This window comes from Diabrotica undecimpunctata, chromosome 7 (genome assembly GCF_040954645.1).
Source record: "Diabrotica undecimpunctata isolate CICGRU chromosome 7, icDiaUnde3, whole genome shotgun sequence".
In the NCBI taxonomy this organism is placed as follows: domain Eukaryota; kingdom Metazoa; phylum Arthropoda; class Insecta; order Coleoptera; family Chrysomelidae; genus Diabrotica; species Diabrotica undecimpunctata.
The window spans coordinates 59,682,729-59,709,205 of record NC_092809.1 but is presented as its reverse complement, the minus strand read 5'-3'; the positions used below and the strand labels follow the sequence as shown (position 1 = coordinate 59,709,205).

General features: G+C 37.4%; 1 protein-coding gene across 1 annotated transcript in view; it reads right to left on the bottom strand.

Moving 5' to 3' along the window:
* Positions 1–13,852: 13,852 nt before the first annotated feature.
* Positions 13,853–26,477, bottom strand: part of LOC140445395 (uncharacterized) — a 114,935-nt gene continuing 102,310 nt past the window's right edge. Inside the window, exon 4 of the mRNA XM_072537391.1 lies at positions 13,853–13,957. Coding sequence (XP_072393492.1) covers positions 13,916–13,957 — 42 coding nt within the window. The 3' untranslated portion in view covers positions 13,853–13,915. The remainder of the gene's footprint in view (positions 13,958–26,477) is intronic.

Sequence of the window (26,477 nt, the reverse complement as noted above, 5' to 3'; positions counted from 1 at the left end):
TTCAATCTCTCACTTCCAATTGCAAATGGCGACACGTATCATCACGTGACAATCCATGTGACATCTTGTCCAGAGGTCTATTTCCCAGCCATATTTTGAATCACGAGATATGGTGGTCAGGTCCTCCATGGCTTCAGTTGAATGAATCCTCTTGGCCCACCTCAAAGTTCGACTATATTTTAGACCTACCAGAATTAAAGCAACAGAATTTCACTCATTTGGCCACTGCCTCAAAGTTATTTCCATTTGAGCGCTTTTCACGTCTTAGTCATTTAAAAAGAGTGGTTGCTGTGTGTTTTCGTTTCAAATCAAATTCTCTGCGCTCAGATAAGGAGAAAAGATCTCTTAATAAATTTCCTATTTCCATTGACGAATTAGATCAAGCTTTTCATTCATTAATTCGAATGTCACAAAAGGAATCTTTCTCAAATGAAATTGAACTCTTAACCAATAACAAATCAATAATTAAGGGCAAACTAGCTAGTCTAAACCCATTTTTGGACGATAAAGGACTTCTGCGGGTAGGCGGTCGTCTGATCAATTCTTCCTATGAATTTAATAAAATTCATCCTATTGTTTTAGACTCAAAGCACAAGTTTTGTCAGCTTCTTTTTCAATTTGAACACTATAGATTAATGCATCTTGGTCCTCAGGGTTTGTTAGCCACTATCCGAGAACAATTCTGGCCCATCTGGGGCAGAAGACTCGCTAGGTCAACAGTTAAATCGTGCCTCACTTGTTTTCGATTTAATCCAAAGACCATACAACCTATGATGGGTAACTTACCTAAGGAGCGCCTCAATTTGTCTAGTCCTTTTAGCTATACCGGAGTAGATTATGCTGGACCTTTCAATATCAAAACGCACAAGGGGCGTGGTGGTTCTATAATTAAAGGTTACATCAGCTTGTTTATCTGCTTCACTACAAAGGCGGTGCATATGGAACTTGTTTCAAGTCTTTCAGCAAACGAATTTTTACTTGCTCTTCGTAGATTTGTTGCACGGAGGGGCAAGCCTATAAAGATATTTTCCGACAACGGAACTAATTTTGTTGGGGCATTTAAAGAGTTAGGTACTTTTCTTTCTAATAATGAACTAACCTTGCAGAAAGCATATACTCAAGAAGCTATTTCATGGCATTTCAACCCACCGTATTCACCACATATGGGCGGAATCTGGGAAGCGGAAGAGTTGTAAGCACCATTTAAAGAGAGTTCTTCAAAACACTCATTTTACATTTGAGGAATTCAATACTATGTTAAATCAAATTGAGGCTATATTAAATTCCCGTCCGCTCTGTCCGCTATCATCCGATCCATCCGACTATACTCCATTAACTCCTGCTCATTTTTTAATTGGTCGACCATTGGTTGCATGTCCAGACCGCGACATTACTGAAGAAAGGGTAAACCGTCTTACCAGATATCAGCACATCCAGTTATTGTGTCAGCATTTTTGGCGACGTTGGAGTCTCGAATACATAGCCGAACTTCAATACAGAACCAAGTGGAAAACCAACCATGGCAGCCTATCTGAGGGTTCTCTTGTTTTACTCAAGTCGGACAATACTCTACCTACTCAATGGCGTCTAGGTCGCATCGTTCATATTTTCAAAGGCTCTGATAACGTCGCAAGAGTAGCATCAATCAAGACCCAAGATGGAATCGTTAAGCGGAGCTTTACGAAAATTTGTCCATTACCAATTGAAAGCTAAGGCCCTTTGCTTTCAAGGCCGGGGGCATGTTTGCGCCGCAAACAATTATCTTAGACTTTTTGTACAACCGGCAACAGTGTGCGTGTCTTCAGCGAGGAGTGCGCGCACCGAGCAGACGACAGAGAGAGATCCAGACTAGACATCTACCAGCGAAGCCGTTGGCAGTTCGGTAAAGACAATAAATTCGTGCAAGAAAAGTTTTCATTTTACAAAAGACGATAATGTTTTGTTTTAAACAGCATTAAAGCCAGTGTTTTACAGTCCACCGTAGTTTTAATTTTGCCTAGTTACAATACAATATGACATTATATTTGAAGGTTACTGGTAAACTGTATTAAAATATACTGTCACTACTTGGTGTTGACTGTAAGTGCTTGGACTGATTAAGGAGTAGGGAAATCGGTAAATGCGGGTTTTAGGTCTTTGATATGAGCTGTTATTGTACGGTTTTTATCGTCGTGTTTTAATTTGAATATTACATTAGAACACACTTTTGTTATAGTATATGGGCCTGAAAATTTCGGTGCTAATTTGGCGTTAAAATTTTTGGCGGCATTTGAGAGTTGGTATTCCCTTTTCATGACTTTGTCGTTTATTGTGGGTTTCCACTCTCTTCGTCGTAAGTTGTAGTAATGGCTTTGAGTTGTAAAAGCTTTTGCCAGGTTTGTACGTACTAGTTCGAATGTTTCTCGTAGTTTATGCCATTTTATGTTTTGATCGGTATGTTGTGTGTCGTTTGGGGTTTTTACGACTTTACTTGGAATTTCTAGTTCGTGTCCAAAGTTCAGGAAGGCTGGGGAGAAACCCGTTGAATCGTGTTTAGCTGTATTATATGCGAATAGTAGTTCTGGAAGGCTCGTGTCCCATTTCTTATGGTTATTATCGCAGAACTGAGCTATCATTGTTTTGATTACTCTGTTTGTTCTTTCTACTGGATTATTCTGGGGTGAATATGGCGGAATGTTTCTTTTAGAAATCTGGAATTCGTCTAGCAACTTTCGTACTTCCCTGTTATCGTATGTTCTTGCGTTGTCTGATACTTGTCTCTTTGGGTGATCCGAATCTCATAATGATTTTATCTTTTAAGTTCTGACAGACTGATTTTGCCGTTGCTGTTCTGATCGGTATGGCTTCGACCCATTTTGAAAAGGTGTCCTGGAATGTCATTATATATTTGTTTCCTTTGCTGGATGTTGGAAGGGGTCCTATGATGTCGGTTGAAACGGTGTGCCATGGATGTGGCGGAATTTGTGTAGATTGCATGCGGCCTGGAGTTAAGCTTTGTTGCGGCTTAAATTGCTGACAGTTCTTGCAGTTCCTGACGAACTTTGCGGCGTCTTTAAACATCCCTGGCCAGTAGTATTTTCTAGCTAGGCAGGTTATTGTTTTGGCTATTCCTAGATGTCCTGCGGTCGGTTGCTCGTGGTTTTCTGCCAGGAGTTGTTGTCTCTTGTGGTTTGGGATGCATAGTTTCCAGGGGTTGGATACCTCTGTCTCTTTTAAATCGTATTTGTCCCAGAAGTGTCGATAGAGAAGTCCATCTTTGATACAGTAGTCTGGAAATAGTTGCGGATTTGTCTGGATTTTATTTAAAGCTTTATTGTACCATTCGTCGGGTTCTACATCTTCTACGTTTATTATGCAAACCAGATCTACTGGTTCTCTAGAGAGCGCGTCGGCCAGGACGTTCTGGGAGCCCTTTCTGTAAATGACATCGAAGTCAAATTGTTGCAGCAGCATTGCCCATCTAGCTATTCTACCTGTAGGGTTTTCCATTGTTTGTAAGTATCGTAGACTTTGATGATCTGTGATAATTGAAAATGGGTATCCTTCGATGTAGGGTTTCATCTTTTCTACACCGAAGATGATCGCTAGTAGTTCTTTTTCTGTCACACTGTAATTTTTTTCGGCATTTGTTAGGGTTCGACTTGCGTAAGCGATGACTTGTTCCTGTCCTTCGTCGTTTGTTTGTACTAAAGCTACTCCTAAACCGTGGTTCGAAGCGTCCGATTGTAAAAAAAATCTTTTCTGGAAGTCCGGGCAGATCAGTATTGGAGCTTGTGTCAGTAGTAATTTTATTTTGTTAAATGCTTCCTCTTGGTCTCTTTCCCAAGTCCAATGTTGTTTTTTCTTTAGTAGCTTTGTTAAAGGGGCTGTAGTTCGTGAAAAATCTTTTATAAATCTCCTATACCATGAGATGATGCCCAAAAATCGGCGTAGTTGTTTAACGGTTTTTGGCGCGGGATATTCGACTATAGCTTTTGTCTTGTTGTCGTCCACTTTTATTCCCGTTTTGTTTACTACATGGCCTAAATAATTTATCTCTTCTTTGCAGAATTTACATTTGTCTATATTAATTCGTAGTTTGGCCTGCTGTAGTCTGTGAAGTACTTCTTTTAAGTTTTCCATATGTTCCTCGAACGTTTTCCCCAGTACTATTATGTCGTCTAAATAGGCGAATGCATGTGGTTCCATTTCTGGGCCGATTATTGTATCTAGTAATCGTTGAAAAGTAGCGGAGGCGGCGTGTAATCCGAATGGAAGTACTTTGAACTGGAATAGTCCTTTTCCTGGTGCTATGAAAGCGGTCAAGGGTTTGCTTGCTTCGGAAAGTGGTACTTGCCAATATCCATTTTTTAGATCTAACGTGGTAAAATATTTTGCAGATTTTAACTTTTCTAGGATATGATTGATGTACGGTAATGGGTAGGCATCTTTTTCTGAGATGTTGTTGATTTTCCTAAAATCGATGCAAAATCTGTATCCGTTGTTATCCTTCTTTTTTACTAGGACGATGGGGGAACTGTACGGGCTATTAGATTTTTCTATCACGTTCTCTTCTAGCATCTTATCTATCTCATCGTTTATGATCTTCTGCATTGCCGGGTTTCGGGGCCTGTATCTTTGTTTGATCGGTGTATTATGTTTGAGTTTTATTGTATGTTCGGTTAGATGTGTTGTTCCTTTAATTTGTTTAAATTTCTCCAATTCTGTTAGTAACAATTCCTGTAATTGTTTTTTTTCGGTATTGTTTAGTGTAGTACTGATGTCGAGCTGCTCTCGTTTCGGACTGTTCGTGAATTCCGGTATGTATGACGGAATATCTTCGGTCTGGTCGTCGGCCGCGGTATCGGTCGGTAGTTCGGTATATCTTCGGTCTGGTTGTCGACCGCGGTATCGGTCGGTAGTCGGTATATTTTCGGTCTGGTCTTCGACCGCGGTATCGGTCGGTAGTCGGTAGGTCGTTTTGTTATATATTTTGCTTCTCTGTTGGAGCGGATATCTTACGGTTGGTGTTTCGTTGACCCTGGAATTGGTCGGTATTCGGTTATTGTCTGCATTGTACGATCTGGATCCGTGTTCTGTCCTGGTTGGGTATTGTTCTCTCCTTCTTACTCGATTTCTATTTAAGATGTTTGATAAATCAAGGCCTCATCTTGTTATTTCATGCATTCCCAGTACTACTTCTGAAGCTAGGTTTGGTAAAAAATGTAGCTTGGCTTTTCTCCAAACATTGTCTATGGAACATTTTGCTGTAAAACAGATTTCTATGTTGCTGGTTTTTCCATCTGCCAGCGTGATCTTTAAAGCTTTTCTGTCGCTTTTTGTTCCACATTGTTCCAATATTTTTTTACCTTTTTGTCCTATAAACGAATTTTGGGCTCCTGTGTCTATTAGTGCTCTTAACTTTTTACCGTTGCTGAACGTTATCGTTGTGTGGGGTCGTTGATCTGTATAGTGTGCGTAGCTGGAGGTTGTTAGGGAGGACTCTAAATGCTGACTGGGTTGCCTCCTTCTTGTCCAGTCCTGTTGGAGTTTTCCGGTCGGCTTCTACATTGGCAGTTATTGGAAGTTGTTCCTCGGGTTCCGCAATGGCTGCAGAAGAGTACAGCGATAGCTCTGCAGTTTCTTCTATTGTGGCCTCTGCGGCCGCATCTCCAACAACAAGTCTGTCTGTCGAAATTCTGTATTTTGTTATTACGACTATTTGCCTGTGTCCAGTCACACCTTGTATTGTTTCTGTTATATATTTCTTTTTGGACCATATCATATTCTTCCGCTAGTCTGATGATGTCCTGTGTTGACGATACGTCTTGCCTCTTTATATACAACTTGTATTTCGGGTTCATATTGGTGTATATCCTGTTTAGTTCTTCTTGGTGGTTGAATTCACCATGTCTTCTGATCATTGTTTGAATATCAATGATGTAGTCTTTTACACCTTCGTTGTTTCGTTGGAGTCGGTTCCGGATTTGAGCTTCCAGAGATTGCGTGAGAACGGAGGAAACGAAGAAATTGCGGAAATCTTGTTCGAAGTCTTTTAATTCGTTCCAATATTTATTATTGTTTCTGTACCATAGTAATGCTTTCCCGTTTAATGTTTCTGGTAGAGCTTGTAAAACGTGGGTGTCTTGTAGGCCGTAAGCTGTCTGGAGTTCTTTCAACCGTTCTATGAATTCTATTGGGTCTCTTGAACCGTCAAAGTGTAACCCCCATTTGCGTACTATTTCCATCTTTCTTTGTCTGTCTTCCATCTGGTTTTCTTCTATTTCCTCTGGGTTTTGGCCTTTTTGAGTTGGTGCCTTGATGATCGCAACTAATCTCGCTCTTAGCTCGCTAAAATTCCCTTCCGTCGGCTGTTCTCTGTTTGTTAATTCGGCTATAAGTTCGTCTTTCTTTAATAGGTACACCCAACTAACCTTCGACGTTTCCGGAGCGTCTGTCATTTTTGAACTGTGAATCACCCTGTATTTGATTAAAATTTGAAATGTAGTACTGTCTCATGAAAATAAAATTCGGAATTCGGTCGGTATTATTGTTTAAAACGTATTTTTCTGCTCGGGGGCCATTTGTGATGTCCTCTCGTGGGAGTCACTATCCGGGTAGCTTTTAGACAGTCAGAGACAGAGTTCAAAATAAAAATAAAACTTTATTGTCTTCCTTAAATTAAATTGACAAAAATCTTATGTACATATTTACAATTTGGTTTAGTCTTCTCAGTACCTGGCCTATTTATTCAAATTAAGTTTGACCTTGTCATATGAAATTAGTCTTATCGGCAAGCGAGTGTGTATTTGAAATTTTACGGGAACGTTGTATCGATTTAATAACAGCGGACGATAGGTACAAAGAAAGGAAAGGAACTCAACACGTCCCTTAAGTGATTCGGGTTAATAGGACACTCCTCGACAGTCTCAACACGACTGCTTCAGAGTACGGGTAGTGAAGAGCTCAACACGCTCTTCGGGTAACGGCGGTATGGGACGGAATAACTTGTGAACTCAACACGTGGACAAGCCGGGGTAGGGAAGAAGAGAACCTTCAGTCAACACCTGTCGATTCTGTCTCTATGAGGAAATGTTGCGGTTTATATAGCGGAGCTTGGTAATTAGTTTTGCCCTTTCTACTGTCGATACATTCCTACTTCATGGGTTGGTTCGCGCGCACGCTGGTTTAACGGTGATGGCTTGGACTCATCGTTACAATCTTTATACGACGCATACAAGCGGCTCGAATGCTATAGTATAATTAATTATTAATGTTACTAAACATTTCATTCGAATCGGAGTATGATCTGTCAAAAAGATTGTCAACGTCAACAAAGAAAGTTTTGTAAGGTTATGCCAATTAAATTGAACAATTTATAACATTGTTTTCTTGCAATTGTGTGTGTGTACTGAAGATGGAAAATAAAGGAAGCCACTTCTCTAGTTTAGAGAAAGATATAATTTTAAATCTAGCAATTAAATATAAATTTATTATAGAAAATAAACAAACTGATGGTGTAACAAACAAAAAGCCATTGCAATTTTTTAAATATTTAATAAATATATTTTACAAAATTTATTCAAATCAGTGTTGTTAACAAATTACAAGATTGTTTTTAATTAAAAATATGTTATATTAAATGTCTTCTAACAACATTTTCTGCATTGCCTCTTACAGGAATTTTATCTACAATGTTTTCTGCTTCTGCAAAAGGTTCTTCCTCCCGTTCATCTCCTTCTGCAAGAGCAATTGTTCAAGATAGTGGCTGTATAATTATTAAAAAGGGGAAATGTCAAGGTTGCCAATAGTAACTAATAATTTTGTATCATCTCTGTGTGTCAAGCAAAAATAAAGAAGTCAGATCTTGAATTTCATTTTTGTATAATTTTTAAAAATAAGAGTTTTTCACATTACGAATAGAGAAATCATCACATCATATCTAAGAAAAAGAACAAAACAAACATTGGTCCTTAGAGCTTCGGATATTTGTGCTATTCCACGCCATACAACCTACAAGATCCACGTTTGCCGACAACGTTGAACGAGACAGTCGCAGAAATACATCGAGTGCTCCTTTGCCCCAGGCTTCAAGTCAAGTATACAATCCGATTGAACACATACTGACGATTTCACTGGACGGGACATCGAATCATCAAAAATCAGGGAAGTGAGCTTTTGTTCCTTACTTATCTACCCCTTTCATTTCAATTTCCTAACTTATACTTCTTCAATCTTGAAATTTATTGTTCATTGTTAGTTTACTTTGACACATAATAGTTAAAACATTTAAATTTGAATTAAAATGGGGGATTTGCCTACGTTAAAAAAGATAAGAGCATCTCTTAAAGCGCGATTAACCTCATTTATTAAATTCATTGATAGGGACCCAACCCAAGGTGAGATGAATGAGCCAACTCGCGCTGAAATTGAATTGCGCATCGAAAACGCGAATAGTATTCATACTCAATATCAAGAAACCCAATTAAAAATAGAAAGTTTACTGGACGCAATAACTGAGGAAGAAATAAATTACAGAGAAACATTCGAAACATCATTTTATTCAGTTATAATTAAGGCAAAACAACTGTTGACAACAACCTCAGCTAGTGCCTCCAGTACATCTAGTCCTACTAGTGAACATTTTGCATCCAATCATACATATACAACCTCCAATATAAAACTTCCTTCTATTGAATTGCCAAAATTCAGTGGCAACATAGAAGAATGGTTAGATTTTCATGATTTATGATTCGTTAGCTATAAAAAATAATAGTATATCTGAAATACAAAAATTACATTATTTAACAGCATGCATAACAGGTTCTGCTGAGAGAGTCATTGCTTCTATACCTCTCTCTGCTTCTAATTTTACTGTTACATGGAATCTTTTTGTTGAGAGATATTCTAACAAGGAATTGTTGTTGCATAACCATATTAAAGCCATCTTCAATTTAAAGGCAATCAATAAAGAAGGTTCATTTTCAATTAGAAATTTAATTGATAAATTTTGTAGCAATCTTAGAGCTTTGGAGGCATTAGAACAACCAGTCGAACATTGGGATGCCCTTCTCAAATATATTCTTTTGGAAAAATTAGATTCTGAATCTGTGAAAGAATGGGAGAAGGCCAACAATGGTAAAGTCAGTCAAGTTTCGGACCTCATATATTTCCTAAAAACGAAGGCAGATACTCTAGAAAGATATAATCTAAATAAACCCAATATTCAAGGGACTTCTGTCAATAATCATGTCAAATTCAGACACAACAGTACCAAGGCTCTTGTAAGGACAAAATCTTCTTTTCTTTCTTGTCCTTTATGCAACCAGCAACACAAACTGGTTCACTGTAGTCAATTTCATTCATTAGACATTCCTGCCCGTATCAATAAAGTATGTAGATTTAAATTATGCTTGAATTGTCTGCATTCTGGACATCAACAAGCTATGTGCAAATATGGCGAATGTAAGAAATGTAACCAGAAACATCATACTCTTCTCCATGAATTTATTGAAAATCCACTAAATTTCCATTGTCTCAGTTTAATGATCAAGTAGTTGCTTCTCAGAGTAGCCCTCAGACACTTTCTAATACTTCTCAAAATCAACAAATCCTTCTATCAACGGTTGTTGTCCAAGTTCGTGACCATTTAGGGGTTGCTCATAATTGTAGAGCTCTTTTAGATAGTGGAGCTCAATCTAATTTTATCACATCAAGTTTAGTTGATTTGCTGGGTATTTCAAGGGAGCAGGTTAACATTTCTGTAGTGGGTATCGCTCATGTTTCTTCTAAAATAAATCACAAATGCAATATTGTTATTAACTCTTTACAATCTATATATTCTTTCCCCCTAGAGTGTTTAATCATTCCACAAATATGTGAACAACTTCCAGTTTGTCAAATTGATGCATCTTCGTTGCCCATACCTGCAAATATTCGTTTATCAGACCCAAATTTTCATACTCCTTCGGAAGTAAATATTCTGATCAGTGCTAGTATTTTTTGGGACCTGCTATGTGTGGATCAGGTCAAGTTAGGTCCTGAAAAACCCATACTCCAGAAAACTAGATTAGGGTGGATCATTTCTGGTCCTTTAATAAATACCAGGGTGAATAGTCAGCAATCTACCATATGTGGATTATCACACAATATCGAAACTGACGGCCTTTCTAGGTTTTGGGAGATTGAGGAGTGCTCAGGTACTAAACTTCAGTCTCCAGAAGAGTTATTGTGCGAGGAGCACTTCAAATCAACCTTTAGGAGAAATTTGGATGGTCGGTTCATTGTGTCCATTCGTTTTAAGTCACAGGTTGACTCTTTGGGAGAATCCAGATCAATAGCTCAAAGAAGGTTCTATAGCTTAGAAAAAAGGCTTCTTAATGATCCTATCATGAAGGAGCAGTATGTTGCATTTATGGAGGAATACTTGTCTTTAGGCCACATGTCAAGAGTTACTGATTGTACTCTGCCAGTACATAGTTATTACTTTCCTCATCACGGGGTGATGAAGCAGGACAGTCTCACTACAAAACTCAGAGTAGTGTTCGATGGTTCCTGTCCGTCATCATCTGGTCATTCGCTCAACGATCTTCAGATGGTAGGTCCCGTCATGCAGAATGATTTGATATCTATCCTGTTGAGATTTAGAAGGTATCCATTTGTTGCATCTGCGGACATTGCCAAAATGTACCGCCAAATTCTTATTGATGATACTCAACGGTGTCTCCAAAGAATCTTATGGAGAAATCATCCGAAAGATCCTCTTCATTCATATGAATTAAATACAGTTACTTATGGCTCTACGTCAAGTAGTTATCTAGCCACTAGATGTCTCTATCAGCTATCATTAGAGCATTCTGATACATTCCCTCAAGCTTCTAAAATCATAGCTGAAGACTTCTATGTTGACGACTTATTAACTGGTTCTGATTCGTTAGAGGACTTAATCCTTAATTGTAAACAAGTCTCTGAAATTCTTTCAAAAGGTTGCTTCCCACTTAGAAAGTGGATGTCAAACAATTCTTCATTTCTTAAATCCACCCAGGAATCTATTTCATTAGACACTCCCTTCCTTTTTGGTGCCAATGAAAACACAAAGACACTTGGGTTACAATGGTGCCCTAGTTTAGATTCATTGTCCTATTCTATTGATTCAAATGTTACTCCCAAAATTATCACTAAAAGATCAATACTTTCTGGTATTGCTCAAATATTCGACCCTTTAGGTCTCTTAAGTCCATCAATCATTAAAGTCAAAATCCTTATGCAACTCCTTTTGTTAGAGAAGTTGGACTGGGATGAAGGAGTGCCATTGCATATTCAGTCTGAGTGGTTATCTTTCAGAGATCAGTTGCATGAGTTGAATAAATTGCAAATTCAAAGAAATGTAGTTCTCCCTAATTCTGTTCTTATTGAAATTCACGGATTCTGTGACGCAAGCGAAGTTGCTTATGGCGCAGCCATATATATTCTCAGTGTTGATAAACAGGGTAACATTTTTATAAATTTACTTTGTGCTAAAAGCAAAGTAGCACCTGTAAAGAAGCTGAGCGTACCTCGCCTGGAACTTAGCGGAACTTTGATCTTATCACGTCTTTCTAAAATGGTTATTACTTCTTTGAATATTCAGTTCAATAAGATTTTTCTGTGGTCTGACTCAACCATTACCTTGGGCTGGAGATGAAAACTTCGTCACATGTACTAAAAACTTTCGTTGGTAATCGTGTTTCAGAAATTCTGTCCAACACAGATCCCGAAAATTGGAGACATGTACCTACGGATTGTAACCCTGCTGATTTACTCTCTCGAGGAATTGAACCTCAGGTTCTAAGCTCTTGTTCATTTTGGTGGCACGGCCCATCATTCTTGCTAGATTCTCCTGAAACTTGGCCAGTTCAAGTATCTTTTGATAAAGAAAAACTTTCAGAGTTTAAAACTATTAGCAACCAATTTATGACAGTTTCGTCTACTCCATTATTTGATTTTGAAAAATATTCGAGTTTTTCAACCTTGGTTAGGTCAGTGGCTTACTCTTTGCGTTTCTACTACAATTCTCAACGAAAGAACAAGGCCACTCGTGTTTTGGGGCATTTAACCACGCAGGAGATTAACAATTCTACTCTTACTCTAGTTAAGTTGGTACAAGCTGAAGGTTTCCCATCTGAGATTCAGTGCTTAAGAAGAGGTAATGCAGTTTCTTCTAAAAGCAGAATCTTATCACTTAATCCCTTTTTAGATCCAGAAGGATTACTCAGGGTCGGTGGTAGATTAAGTAATTCAAACTTTTCTTATCAAAAGAAACATCCTATTCTAATTCAATCTAATCATAAGTTTACTATTCTGTTTTTCCGTCAAGAGCATTTCAAGCTGTGCCATGCAGGACCTCAACATCTCCTAGATCACGTGCGTGAGAAATATTGGCCTTTACATGGAAAATCATTGGCTAGGAGAACGGTTCGCGAATGCTTGCGTTGCTTTCGCTTCAATCCCGATCAAGTTAATCCCATCATGGGAGATCTTCCCCAATCAAGAGTCACCCCCCATTTCCATTTGCTGTTACAGGAGTTGATTATGCTGGTCCATTTGCCCTCAGAACTAGTCGTCATAGGGGTGCTTCTTCATATAAAGGTTATATTAGTTTATTTGTTTTCCTATCGACAAAGGCCATTCATTTAGAGGTGGTAACGGATCTTTCCACCGAAGCCTTTATGACGGCAATAAAACGATTTATAGTTAGAAGGGGCAAACCATGTCAGATGATGAGTGATAACGGAACCACATTTGTGGGTGCCAACAATTCTTTGTTTGAATTGGGTAAATTTTTGAAAACCAATGGCAATAAATTCCCCGATATGTGTGCTAAATCTGATATAAATTGGAAGTTCATACCGGCTCATTCTCCTCATTTTGGCGGTCTCTGGGAGGCTGGAGTCAAATCGGTGAAGGCTAACCTCAAACGAGTTATGACAGATACGAAATTAGATTATGAAAGATTTGTTACATTACTAACTCAGATTCAAGGAGTATTAAATTCTCGTCCTTTGAGTGCCTTGTCTTCTAACCCTTCTGATCTTTTGCCTTTGACACCAGCTCACTTCCTCATTGGAAGAGCCATGGATTCCGTTCCAGAAATAAATCTATCAAACTCATCCATTACCAGTTTGTCTAGATTCCAGCAGTTGCAGTAACTTCGCCATCATTTTTGGAAACGTTGGTCTCTGGAATACATCTCCGAATTGCAAGAACGGAAGAAATGGAAAGTCAACCAATCTAAAATTCAGACTGACACACTCGTCCTCATCAAAGAAAGAAATTTACCTCCTTTAAACTGGTGTCTTGGGCGCGTAGAAGTTTTGCATCCCGGCGCTGATGGAGTTACACGAGTGGTTACCATAAGAACTTCAAAAGGACTTATAAAGCGAGCTGTTACAAACATTTGTCCACTTCCGGTTCCTAGTGATCAAAGTGAAGGTGCAATCACGCCTTAAGTTCTAGAACTGTTAATGCGTCTTAGTTAAAGAACATTTGGTTGATTTTTAAACTTAAAAGTTTATAATAATTATTGAAGATGTATTTGTTTATTTTTTATTGCATGTAATGCATTTCCTCATTTACTTGCTTACCTGTTAAATTGAAAGCGATCCTTTCAAGTTGGGGGGCATGTTCAAGATAGTGGCTGTATAATTATTAAAAAGGGGAAAGGTCAAGGTTGCCAATAGTAACTAATAATTTTTCTGTATCATCTCTGTGTGTGTCAAGCGAGAATAAAGAAGTCAGATCTTGAAATTCATTTTGTATAATTTTTAAAAATAAGAATTTTTCACATTACGAATAGAGAAATCATCACATCATATCTAAGAAAAAGAACAAAACAAACAGCAATATTATGTAAAACAAATTGTTGAGAGGGTCATCTTGTAAAACATGCCTGGTTTATCTAGATGACATAATCGTCTTGGGGGAGACATTTGAAGATCATCTGAAGAATTTAAAAAACGTTTTTAATCGACTTAAAGCTGCCCAGTTTAAGAATCCAGAGGGTCAGATAGCCAGATGGATCCAACGACTCCAAGAATATGATTTCAAGATTGAGCACCGGGCCGGAGTTAGCCACAGAAACGCTGATTCTCTTTCCAGAAGGCCATGAGTAGCAGAGTGTTCCCACTGCAACAAAACGGAATCCAAGGAAGCAGCAGCGCTAAAAACAACGACGGTCAACGAGACTGGAAGCCTGCTAAGATAAGGGGAGAACAAGAGAGAGATCCAGTTATACAAATAATTCGAAAATGGAAAGAGGAAAACCCTCGACCACCTTGGCAACAAATATCAAACCTATGCTCAGTAGTTAAGACGTATTGGGCACAGTGGGACTCATTTATCCTGGAAGATGGCTTGCTCAAACGAGTACTGGAAAATGATGACGGTTCAGAGAAGAGAAGACAGTTGGTGATCCCAAAGAGCAGAATAGCCGAAGTACTTCGTCAGTTATACGACAGTCCATCAGGAGGGCATTTTGGTCTAAAGAAAACCATTCAGCGAATTTGGGAACGGTTTTATTGGATGAACAGTTCCGACGACGTAAAAGACTGGTGTAAGAAATGTACTATTTGTGCTACGAGTAACGGGCCTTATCGAAAAAGGAGAGCTCCTATGAGACAATATAATGTTGGAAGCCCGTTTGAAAGAATAGCTTTGGACATCGCTGGGCCATTTCCAGAAAGTAAAAAATGGAGGCTAGTACATGTTGGTAGTAATGGATTACTTCACTAAGTGGATCGAGATTTACGCACATCCAGACCAGAAGGCCGCCACCGTTGCAGATAAGTTGATCCAAGAATATATCAGCCGATTTGGAGATCCACAGTTACCAAGGAAGGAACTTCGAAAGCGATCTATTCCAAGGAATATGTGATAGACTAGGCATGAAGAAAACAAGAACTACAGCATATTATCCGCAATCGGATGGTATGGTAGAACGGATGAATAGGACAGGTGGCAAATATTTGACAAAGATGGTGTTTGATCATCATCGAGACTGGGACCAATATCTTCCGTTCTTCACAATGGCCTACAGATCTGCTGTTAACGAATCAATAGGCCAAACGCCAGCCAGAGTGCTATTCGGACGCAAGATGCGACTACCTTGTGATCTAGAGTTTGGGTCTCGACCTGGAGAAGATGTAGCAGGTGAAGATTATGTGATTGAATTACGAAGAATGGACGATGTACACGAGTTGGTCCGTTCCCACCTTCAGATCGCTAGCGACCGAATGAAGAAACGGTACGATACGCAAGCCGAAAAGGGGTGCTTTAAGAAGAACGACAAAGTCTGGCTTTATAATCCCAAAAAGCGAAAAGGTTGTTCTCCCAAGTTGCAGCAGGTTTGGAAAGGTCCATATCTCATTATGGAGAAGATCAACGAAGTCATCTACCGTATAAGCAAGATTCCGAGGGGAAAGCCGATGATAGTACACCATATCCTGCTGGCGTCTTTCGAAGGTAACCACGACGTAGATGAAGAAGTAGAAGTAAACCAAGTCCAAGATGTGTCTGACCTCAAGTTTGAGGAATTCATGGCGGCCTATGGAGTTACCACTGAAGAAAAGCAAGATCTACTCGCGCTTCCCGATGACTACTCACTGGCCCTTACCACCCCGGCCAGTATCAAAGACGCACCAGGGTTAGCATCCGTCTTTCGAAGGAAGTTCGGTCGAGTTGCAGAACTTCAATGCCAAGTGCCAGCTCCCGAGAAAGTCTTGAAAAATTTATTAAAATCCTTTGTAAAAGGTATATATTTAAAAACCCAAACGGGCTGTGTTAGACAGAACGTTTTCGGAATACATCATTCCATCATCGGTGTCTAGGAGTACATGAATGTAGCCACTAAATATATGGGTAAAAACCCGTTAACAAATAATTAGTTACATTTGTTCGACATTATATCTTATAAATACTTATGATGTTAAAGTTACCGTTGGATTAGGTAACATGGCGACATATGACTCCACGTTAAAGTTGCAAGTCCTGAGACGGTGTGTCTACGAGGACTTTATGGAAGCAACTGAGTATAATGTCGAACAAATGTAACTAATTATTTGTTAACGGGTTTTTACCCATATATTTAGTGGCTACATTCATGTACTCCTAGACACCGATGATGGAATGATGTATTCCGAAAACGTTCTGTCTAACACAGCCCGTTTGGGTTTTTAAATATATACCTTTTACAAAGGATTTTAATAAATTTTTTAATATATGGTATACAGCCAAATACAGGAACGTAGATTCCTTGTGGAAAGTCTTGAAACTCCAAGATGCATCACGTTACCTTTTCTAACTGGTAACAAAAGACACTGCCCGTGATCAGCCTACCTACCGATATGTATGGGAAGCCTTACTTCAATTGAGAGAGCACGTACTAGAGTCCGACGTGCAAAAGTATGGTGGAGGAGATCTTTAAAGACACCGAAGTCCAGGTGTTAGTCTTTTGCAATCTTTTGGTCCATATATTTTCAATTGGGTTAAGTTCCGGATAATATGATGGTAAACGTAAAACCGAATGGCCGTGCTGTGCAAATAATTGGTCTACATAATATACTGGATTTTTAGGTTTAGCAAGGAGTACCTTACTGTAGAGCTCCGGTTTTGTTTCGCTTTCATCGAAAAATATGTTTCTTTCTGTCAACCATTTTTTCATGATGTCTTTTTTCGAAGCCGACGTAGGACATTTTTCAAGAGTCACATTATGATATGAGGCGTTGTCCATTACTAAAACTGAATTGGAAGGTAAATTGGGAAGCAGTTTGTCTTTTAACCACTTCATATAATTTTGGTGATTCATGTCATCACGATAATCACCAGTTTTTTGTCTGGTTTTGAAAATGAGATCAGCATTTTCGACAAATCCATTTTTACCACCACAATGTAAGATGATCAGTCGTTGCCCTTTAGATACGGAAGATTTTATGCACTTGTTTCGTCCATCGTCCCAACCTTTTGGAACTGTGTGGGAACTATGTATATAATCACTTCATCACTATATACAATATTTCTATATACAAAAATATTGTGAATTACTTTAAAATTAGTTATAATGTAAATAAATAAATATCTTACTTTCAGATTTGTACTTTTTGAGTTTTCTTAGGAATTCTGTTCGTTTGGCTCTTATAGTTCATCCCAAACCCTTCTTTCACTGCGTCATAGTTGATCGAATTCTCTCTAACACATTAAGCCAGAAGTGACAGAAAAAAACGTGAGTCTGATTATTATACATAGACCTTAGAAAATGATTTATTGTAAAGCTAATTCTACTTACGGATGTATAATTGGTTGGAGTTTAGAATACGCTAAATAGATATCCAATCAACGATGAGCATAAATATAATTTGACGCAGATTGTCTCGATCGTGACAGTACTTTCACAATGTCAACTGATAAAATGATAATTGTCATTCCAGGTTAGTATTATGAGAGATTTTACAGTGAAAATTTTGTATTTATTGTCATAAAAATATTTTAAATATACCGAAATATATCGAGAAAGAACAAAGACTAATATTAAAATTATTAAATTATTTTCAATTAGAAAAAGAGAGGTTACGATCCTACAACTGTCAAATTTAACTAAAATGTCATGCAATAATTCTCGACATTCTTAAAATCCTATATGACGTCAAAATTAGTGACGCACTGAAAGAAGGGTTTGGGACAGACTGTATGTCAGTTTTTCGATTAAAATTTTCCTATTGTCTTCCACTTTTCTCCACCTAAATCCTAATTTCTTTACAATTTTTCTGAAAGAAGATAGTTTACCAATTACAATTCTTTCGTTTATAACAGATTCTTAAACAGCTTTCATGGTAAGTCTTCTTTTGTGGATAGTAGCAAACGTGTAAATAGTATTTCTTATGACGTGTTCTTCAAATCGATTGACTGATGACTTGCGGCTGGGCTTGCAAATACTTATTCTGGGTGATACAAATTGTGAAGTTGCTGGTTTGTTTTTACCTTCCTTAATTATCCTCTTCACTGTACTTTCTGAGATACCAGTTGCTTGAGCTACTCGCTCTATTAGGGGTAAAGGAGTTGTGCAATATCCCAAATCTTTTTCCCATTTCATACATAAATAAACGTTAAAACTAATTTGCCACCCTTGTCCATGGACCACTTTTCCATTGTTACTTTCTCTGTAAACCGCTGGGTTTTAGATAATAGATAAAATGTTAAATATTACTTATGTTTAAGAAAAACATTTACAAAAAATGAATTGAAAAGAAAAGTACTTTAATTTTAATTATATATTCAACAGATTATTCCATTTTTTAGTTTTATAATAATTTTTATAAATTATTATTTTCAAATTATAATGCTTATTGCAATTAGGTATTTATTTGCTTTACTTATCGTGAAGGTTTATAAATAAAGAGTATTAATATTTTAAATGTGTAATTAATTTTATATTTGATAAGGAAAGGGTTTATGAAAGAAATAAACACTTATTTAAAATAAGGGAAAAACCTTGAACTCAGTAAAAATATACTTGCTTCAGTTGTCTGACTATAGTATAACCCTCATTTATTTTAAATTAAAATATAAAAAAATACAGTCTGACAAATAAAATAAAAAAGAATATATTTAACATAATATAAGTATTCAATAATTTATTCTCATTCTCATGCAAAACATTGTTGAATAAAATGTCTCCTAAAATTTAAACCTTGGTCCACATCATTAACATGTCTATTTACTGGCACAGCAGATTTTCTAGAAAATCATTGTCACTATCATTATTTTCCTTAAACATATATTGTAGAGTACTGCTGTAGCACTTATTATTGCAAGAGATGTATTTCATTTGGTTTGTAGACCTCATCGAAGACAGAGAAATCATATTTTCCAGGTTCCAAATAGCCTTTTGACAACATTTCTTACATATGCACTTTTATATCTATTTTTTGATCATTACCTAAAAAGGTATATGTTCACGCCTCTATCCAATTCAAGTTTATTTTATACATTTTTACAACCCGGCAACATAGTAGCGTAGGAAGATATATTATGCCATATGTGAAGATAAGACGAGTCCCTTAAGACACCCCCAAGAACTCAGCACTCAAATACGAGACGAGATCGGTGATACAGCATTTAGCGCGAGCGGACATAATACTTATTAGCATTCATATTATATGTATTGTGTAATTCAAAATAAAGTCAGTTTTGTTTTCGCACGGAGTTTGATTATTAACCAGCGGCACAAGCGAAGTGCATATCAAGCAAATCCATGGTCCATTCGAGTCAAATCATCAAATTTTTGTGTTGAAACAGTGTAAATTCACCGAATTCCGAACTCATATTTGTGTCATCAAATTAGCGGGCGAGATAGTGCATTCATAGTGGCCCGAGCGCGTTATAGACTGTCGAACGCTATTCTTAAGACAGTTACATAATTGGACAACTGTGGGTTTAAAATCTGTGAAGACCTATTATACGAGTTGAGGCTAAGATTCTTGGCGCCAGGAGGCTAGCGGTTAGAATAAACATACAAATATTTTGGTGAGCATATCCATTTCACATTTCCTTTTATTTATCAGTCTTTGTACCTTTATTCTGCACATGTGATAATTCTGAGAACGTTAGGGTCGAATATCAAGCGATTTATAATCTGTTTCTGTTTACTGTTTAATTCATTATAAAATTATGGAGAATTTAAATCGAAAAAGGGGCGGTTTTAAATGCAAACTCACAATATTTTCGAAATTTATATTAGCGTTAAATGATAAAATAACTAAGGGTGAAACGATGTCAGATTTAGAAGTATTACAGGCTATTGAAATGGTAAATAATATAGAACATTTACAGGGCGAATTCGATGAGGTTCAGGGGCAAATAGAAAATACGGTTCAATTTGAATTATTAGAGGATGAATATACGGAGCGCGAAGAATTCTATAACAAATATTATTCACAATTAGCGGTAGCGCGAAAAATCATTCGCGATAATCAACAAGTAGCTTGTCTAGAAAGCGATAAAGCAAGTGAACGCTCTAAGAATTCATATACAGGGCATTGTATTGAGCTTAAACCTATCGAGTTACCAAAATTTGATGGTAATTATAATAATTGGTTAGATTTTGCAGATCTTTTTGAATCTTTAGTTCAACAGAAATGAGTACTTAGACAATATAAGGCGTTTTCATTATTTACGAAGTTCATTACAGGGCGGTGCGGCGCAGGTCATACGAACATTAGAGTTTACCGCCGAAAACTATGCAGTTGCGTGGAAATTAATTACTGAAAGGTACGATAATAAGAGATTATTAATTTCCAATCATATTAATGCCTTATTTAATATAGAGCCAATACATAAAGAGTCATCTAATAGATTGCGGCAATTAGTTGACATTTTTTCGAAGCATTTATACGCGTTAAAGCAGCTAGGGCTACCTACTGATTCGTGGGACATACTCCTTTATTCATATTATTTCTTGTAAGTTCGATACATCGACTTTACGCGCATGGGAGAATAGCAAAACACATAATGAAATTCCTAGTTTTGATGATTTTAAAACGTTTTTAAAATCAAGGGCGGACCTCTTAGAATCTCTTGAGGTAAATCAAGCTGAAAAACAAAATACACGGAATATTTCTCAGGCGGGCGCATATTCACGGAATACGAAATATTCACATAACATTCGCGGTCTATATTCATCACAGGGAACTTTAAATAAATCGGATAATACACAGTGTTGCCCTATTTGCAAAAGGGAACACACCATTTATCAATGCGGCGAATTTTCAAAACTTTCATCTAGGGACAGGTTTGATAAAGTAAGACAGGTCAATCTTTGCACGAATTGTCTTAAACCTGGACATTTCTATAAGCGGTGTAGACAATCAACATCCAAGAAATGCGCGTCAAAACACCATACGTTATTGCATCCAGATAGATCAAGCGAACAGAACGCAGCTTTAGTTCATCAACCGGTAGAAAACGCGAGCGATATACGATCTGCAGATAATATACAAAGTAGTTTAAACACTACCAATTTGTCAGTTTCGGCAGTTAGCGCTGCAGATCAAACTATACTGTCCACAGTATTAGTTAATATTTTTGACGGCCAAGGTAAGGCATACATAGTGCGAGCTTTGTTAGATTGCGGTTCACAAAGCTCATTCATAACCGAAAATTTATGCGATAAACTTAGATTAAAAACGACAAGCGCGAACATATCAGTCATGGGCATAAATAATATTGCATCTCCCGTTCGATTCAAATGCGAAATAAATATACAGTCGCGTAGCGATATAACTTTTCATACAACTTTAAATTGTTTCGTGATACCAGAAATTACGGGGTGCGTGCCGGCATCTGAAATAAACATTAGCGATTTGCAGATACCTAAACATTTAAAATTAGCGGATAATTATTTTCATAAACCACAAAGGGTCGAATTGTTGATAGGAAGTGATCTATTTTGGCAAATACTGGGCGCAAACAGAATTAGTTTAGGTAAAAATAAACCATTCATGCAAGAAACAATGTTTGGCTGGATCATAGCAGGGCCGTATATCAGCCAAAACAAAGCATCAGAAAAGCGAATAACTAAGTGTAATTTCACAAACACAATCGAAGTTACAGAACAGCTAAGTAAGTTCTGGGAACTTGAAGAGGTTTTCAATGGAAAACCTGCACTCTCGGGCGAAGAAATTGCATGCGAAAAACATTTCGAAGATACGGTGAAACGCGACGCGACAGGCAAATTCATAGTATCATTGCCATTCAAGGAATCGATAAGTTCACTCGGTGATTCATTTCGTCAAGCAAAAAATAGATTTTTAAATCTCGAGCGTAAATTGAATAAAGATGCCAATCTTAAAACTCTTTATAGCGAATTCATCCAGGAATATAAAGAGTTAGGACATATGAAAGGTTTATGCAGAATTACGGAAGCGGCAACAGACTTTAGGATAAATACTACATTTTATTTTATGCCACATCATCCAGTATTAAAAGAAAATTCTTTGACGACACGTTTGCGCGTTGTGTTCGATTGTAGTGCGCCAACTACAAACGGCATTTCATTAAATAGTATTCAAATGGCCGGACCAACCTTACAAAATGATTTACTCTCCATTTTATTGCGTTTTAGAACACACTTATATGTAGTTAGTGCGGATATAGAAAAAATGTACCGTCAGGTATTGGTTGCAGATGATCAGAAATCCTTACAATGTATCTTATGGCGAAATAATCCGGAAGAACCGATTGAAATATTTCAGTTACAAACAGTTACATACGGTATGAAATGCTCTTCTTACTTAGCGATTAAATGTCTAATGACATTGGCAGAGGAGCAAGAAGCTAAAAATCCTAACATTGCTAGCATTATTAAATCCGATTTTTATGTGGACGACCTTTTGACAGGTTTTGATTCAAAACAGAAAGCGCGCGAAGCATGTAAACAACTTTTTGAGGTCCTCAAAGGCGGAGGATTTACATTGCGTAAATTCTATTCAAATGATCCTGAAATATTAAGAGATATACCGGATAATTCAACTACGGGTTCCGTTATTCAATTCGGTGAAAACGAGAAGGCGAAAACTTTGGGATTATTGTACTCACCGCAATCAGATACTCTGTTTTATAGCATAAGTTCATCTCTAGGCCATATAATCACAAAGCGAACTTTATTATCGGACATAGCTCAAATTTTTGATCCCTTGGGTCTATTAAGTGCGTGTACCATCATAGCGAAAATTATGTTACAACAACTATGGCTCGAGCGTCTTTCATGGGATGATCCCATACCGGAGCATTTAGCAAATAATTATTTACAGTTTAGGAATAAATTAGGAATCTTAAACAATTTAAAAATACCTCGGCATGTTATATGTTCTAGTAAGGTCAAACTAGAACTTCATGGATTTTGCGACTACTCAGAAAAGGCATACGGTGCTTGCATATTCATTAAATCTACCGATTCGTTAGGCAGGTCGTATTCATTCTTATTATGTGCAAAAAGCAAGGTTGCGCCCTTAAAGCCAGTTACCTTGCCGCGTTTAGAGCTCTGTGGAGCAGTAATTTTATCGCGTTTGACCAATAAGGTCAAAAATTCATTAAATGCGCAATTCGATACGTGTTACCTCTGGACAGATTCATCGATAGTACTTAGTTGGTTGAAAACAGCAGCCAATGCATTGAAGACGTTTGTTAGTAACCGCGTAGCAGAGATCCAGGAAACCACTTCGTTTGCGCAGTGGCGTCATGTGCCAGATAAAATAATAGAGTGCAACTTATGGTGGCATGGACCGGAGTGGATCATGCAAGATTCAGATAAATGGCCAAATTTACAAGTTGTCCCCACTGAAACAAGCGAAACGAGGAAAAACATAAAGGTTTTTACGAATAAACTTGATGAAACACAGAATACGGAAGTATTTTCATTTGAGCGCTTCTCTAATATTTTACGTTTAAAAGGAACCGCTGCATATGTGTTCAGATTCATCCGCATGTGTAAAAATAAGGAAAGAACTTCTGAACCCCTTTCTTTGGATGAAATACATTCTGCATTTAATCGTATTCTAAAACTGTATCAATCACAGTCATTTTCTAATGAAATAAAGCATTTGAACCAAGAGGGATCTTTAGATAAAAACAGCAAACTCATAAATTTATCTCCATTTCTTGATGATCAGGGCATCATGAGAGTAGGCGGGCGTTTAAAGCATTCCGAGTTTACGTATGACAAAAAACATCCCATCATTTTAGCGGCAGATCATATAGTTACATCGTTAATATTTAATCATTTTCACAAGGATCTTATGCATGCTGGTCCTCAGCTTTTACTTGCAACTATAAGAGAAACTTTCTGGCCGTTATCAGGAAGAAATTTAGCGCGACGTACCGTACACAAATGTGTAAAATGTTTTAGATTAAAATCTAAGTCCATTCAGCCAATAATGGGTGACCTACCTGCCCAGCGTCTCGCAGGTGGCCCACCGTTTATTGTAACAGGTGTAGATTATGCGGGCCCTTTCTTAATTCGCGATAGAAAGGGTCGAGGTTGTAAACTAATAAAGAGTTACATGTGTCTTTTTATTTGTTTTTGTACGAAGGCCATACATTTAGAATTAGTTACAGAACTGTCTAAGGAATCATTTCTGTTGGCCTTTAAAAGATTTATTGCGCGAAGAGGCAAGCCTCAAAAGATGGTTTCCGACAATGGAACCAATTTTATAGCAGCTAGTTCGGAGTTAAAATTGTTAAGAAAATTTTTAGAGCAGCACACTCCCGCGATAAGAGAATCCTTGCTAAAGAATAATATTTCGTGGTCCTTCATACCTCCCTATTCTCCACATTTTGGCGGTATGTGGGAAAGCGGAGTAAGAACAGTTAAGCATCATTTGCATAGGGTTTTGGGAAACGCGCACTTAACGTTCGAGGAATTTTATTCGTTGCTTGTGCAGATTGAAGCTATAATAAATTCCTGACCGATTCATCCTTTATCCTGTGATCCAAATGATCTCTCCCCATTAACTCCTGCACATTTTCTCATCGGAAGACCACTTATTACCAATCCAGATCCAGATTTACGTCATGTTCCAGTTAATCGGCTCTCAAAATTCCAGCATATTCAGCAGCTTTCTCAAAGAAACGAACAAAGAACGATGGAACAAAGAATACATCTCCGAACTACAAAAACGCACGAAATGGACTACTACTAACGGTGAAGTTGCGGAAAACACGTTAGTGCTCATAAAAGAGGACAATTTACCTCCATTAAGGTAGAAGTTAGGTCGCGTGATCGAACTTTTACGCGGCAGTGATGGTGTAGCCAGAGTTTTTAGGATAAAGACAGACAATGGTATCATAACTCGTTCTTTTTCCAAGGTGTGTCCGCTACCCGTTTCGGACTAAGTGTAGTTTAAACATTTGAACATTTAGCATTAGCAGACGATTTTGTTGGCAGTGTTTGCCAAGGCGGGGGCCATGTTCACGCCTCTATCCAATTCAAGTTTATTTTATACATTTTTACAACCCGGCAACATAGTAGCGTAGGAAGATATATTATGCCATATGTGAAGATAAGGCGAGTCCCTTAAGACACCCCCAAGAACTCAGCACTCAAATACGAGACGAGATCGGTGATACAGCATTTAGCGCGAGCGGACATAATACTTATTAGCATTCATATTATATGTATTGTGTAATTCAAAATAAAGTCAGTTTTGTTTTCGCACGGAGTTTGATTATTAACCAGCGGCACAAGCGAAGTGCATATCAAGCAAATCCAGTATATCTGTCAAATAACCTATTTTTTGTTTAGGCCAATTATCAATAAATATCTGGCTGTAATACTGGATTAAGCAGATAGTGTCTGCATGCATATTCACTGTCACCTATTAATAATTCTGGAATTTGACCTCTTTCGGTCATGACTTGATCCTGTTGAACAACAATATCCATAGTCTCAAAATATATATAGGTATTGGAAGCGAATTGAAAAAAAATGTTCATAAACATAAACAAACAAAGTTAGGTTAGGATCCCCGCTCAAGGCAGGTCGATCCGATGCTTGAGCATGAGCTGTCATTTTTGCATACTCAAGCTCGAGTTCGTACTTAAGATCGGTTTATAGCAAGGTACAATGAACTATAGAACACAAATATGATTCAAGGTGGATCTCAAGCATCGACCGATACTTGAGTATCGACCATCATACTATAACAAACAAGATATGCTCACTTGCCGTTCTAATTTTAATCGACTTTGCGCATGACGTCATCTCGAGACAAAGCCAGGGAACTTGTGTGTATCTTATTTTAATGATACATCATATGGCAACGTTGTTCCATTACTGTAATGAACAACCAAAGAATATAGACGCTTATAGCGTCTATATTCTTTGGAACAACTTCGAAACTTCTTAACTTAAACTGTTAACGGTAAGTATACCTCGATGCCATATCTTGCACTAAGAATTCTGTGAAACCGTGGTTTGAAAATTAATTAAAGAAATATATGAATCTACGATTTGATTGTGTGTATTACAAACAAAATAAATATTGCTACAAAACATAAATTAAATATAAAAGACCGGTAAAATGTAAAGAATTTGAACCATAAAGGAAAGGCGGGTCATACTTTGGACTGTATGAATATCATTTAGACATTTATTTTACAATCTTTGTGATTTTTCTCTTGCGGATATTGTAATTATCTTAATATTTTTATTTAGAATTCGTATTTTAAAATATATTTCACATTTAAAAAAAGTAATTTTACATCTTCGCTAACATTTACATATTTTGCAGCTTCTATTAAGTTTTTTCAATAATTTTTTGTTATTTTTAATGTGCCGCCATTATAAATATGTTCCAGTTCACTACATTTAGTTACAAATTCCAGTGTTTGTTTCAGTAAACCACCCTCAGAAACGTGGTTTACCCAAGTAAACGATTTATCGTTAGCGTCCGGAATATATCCAAGTATTTCTT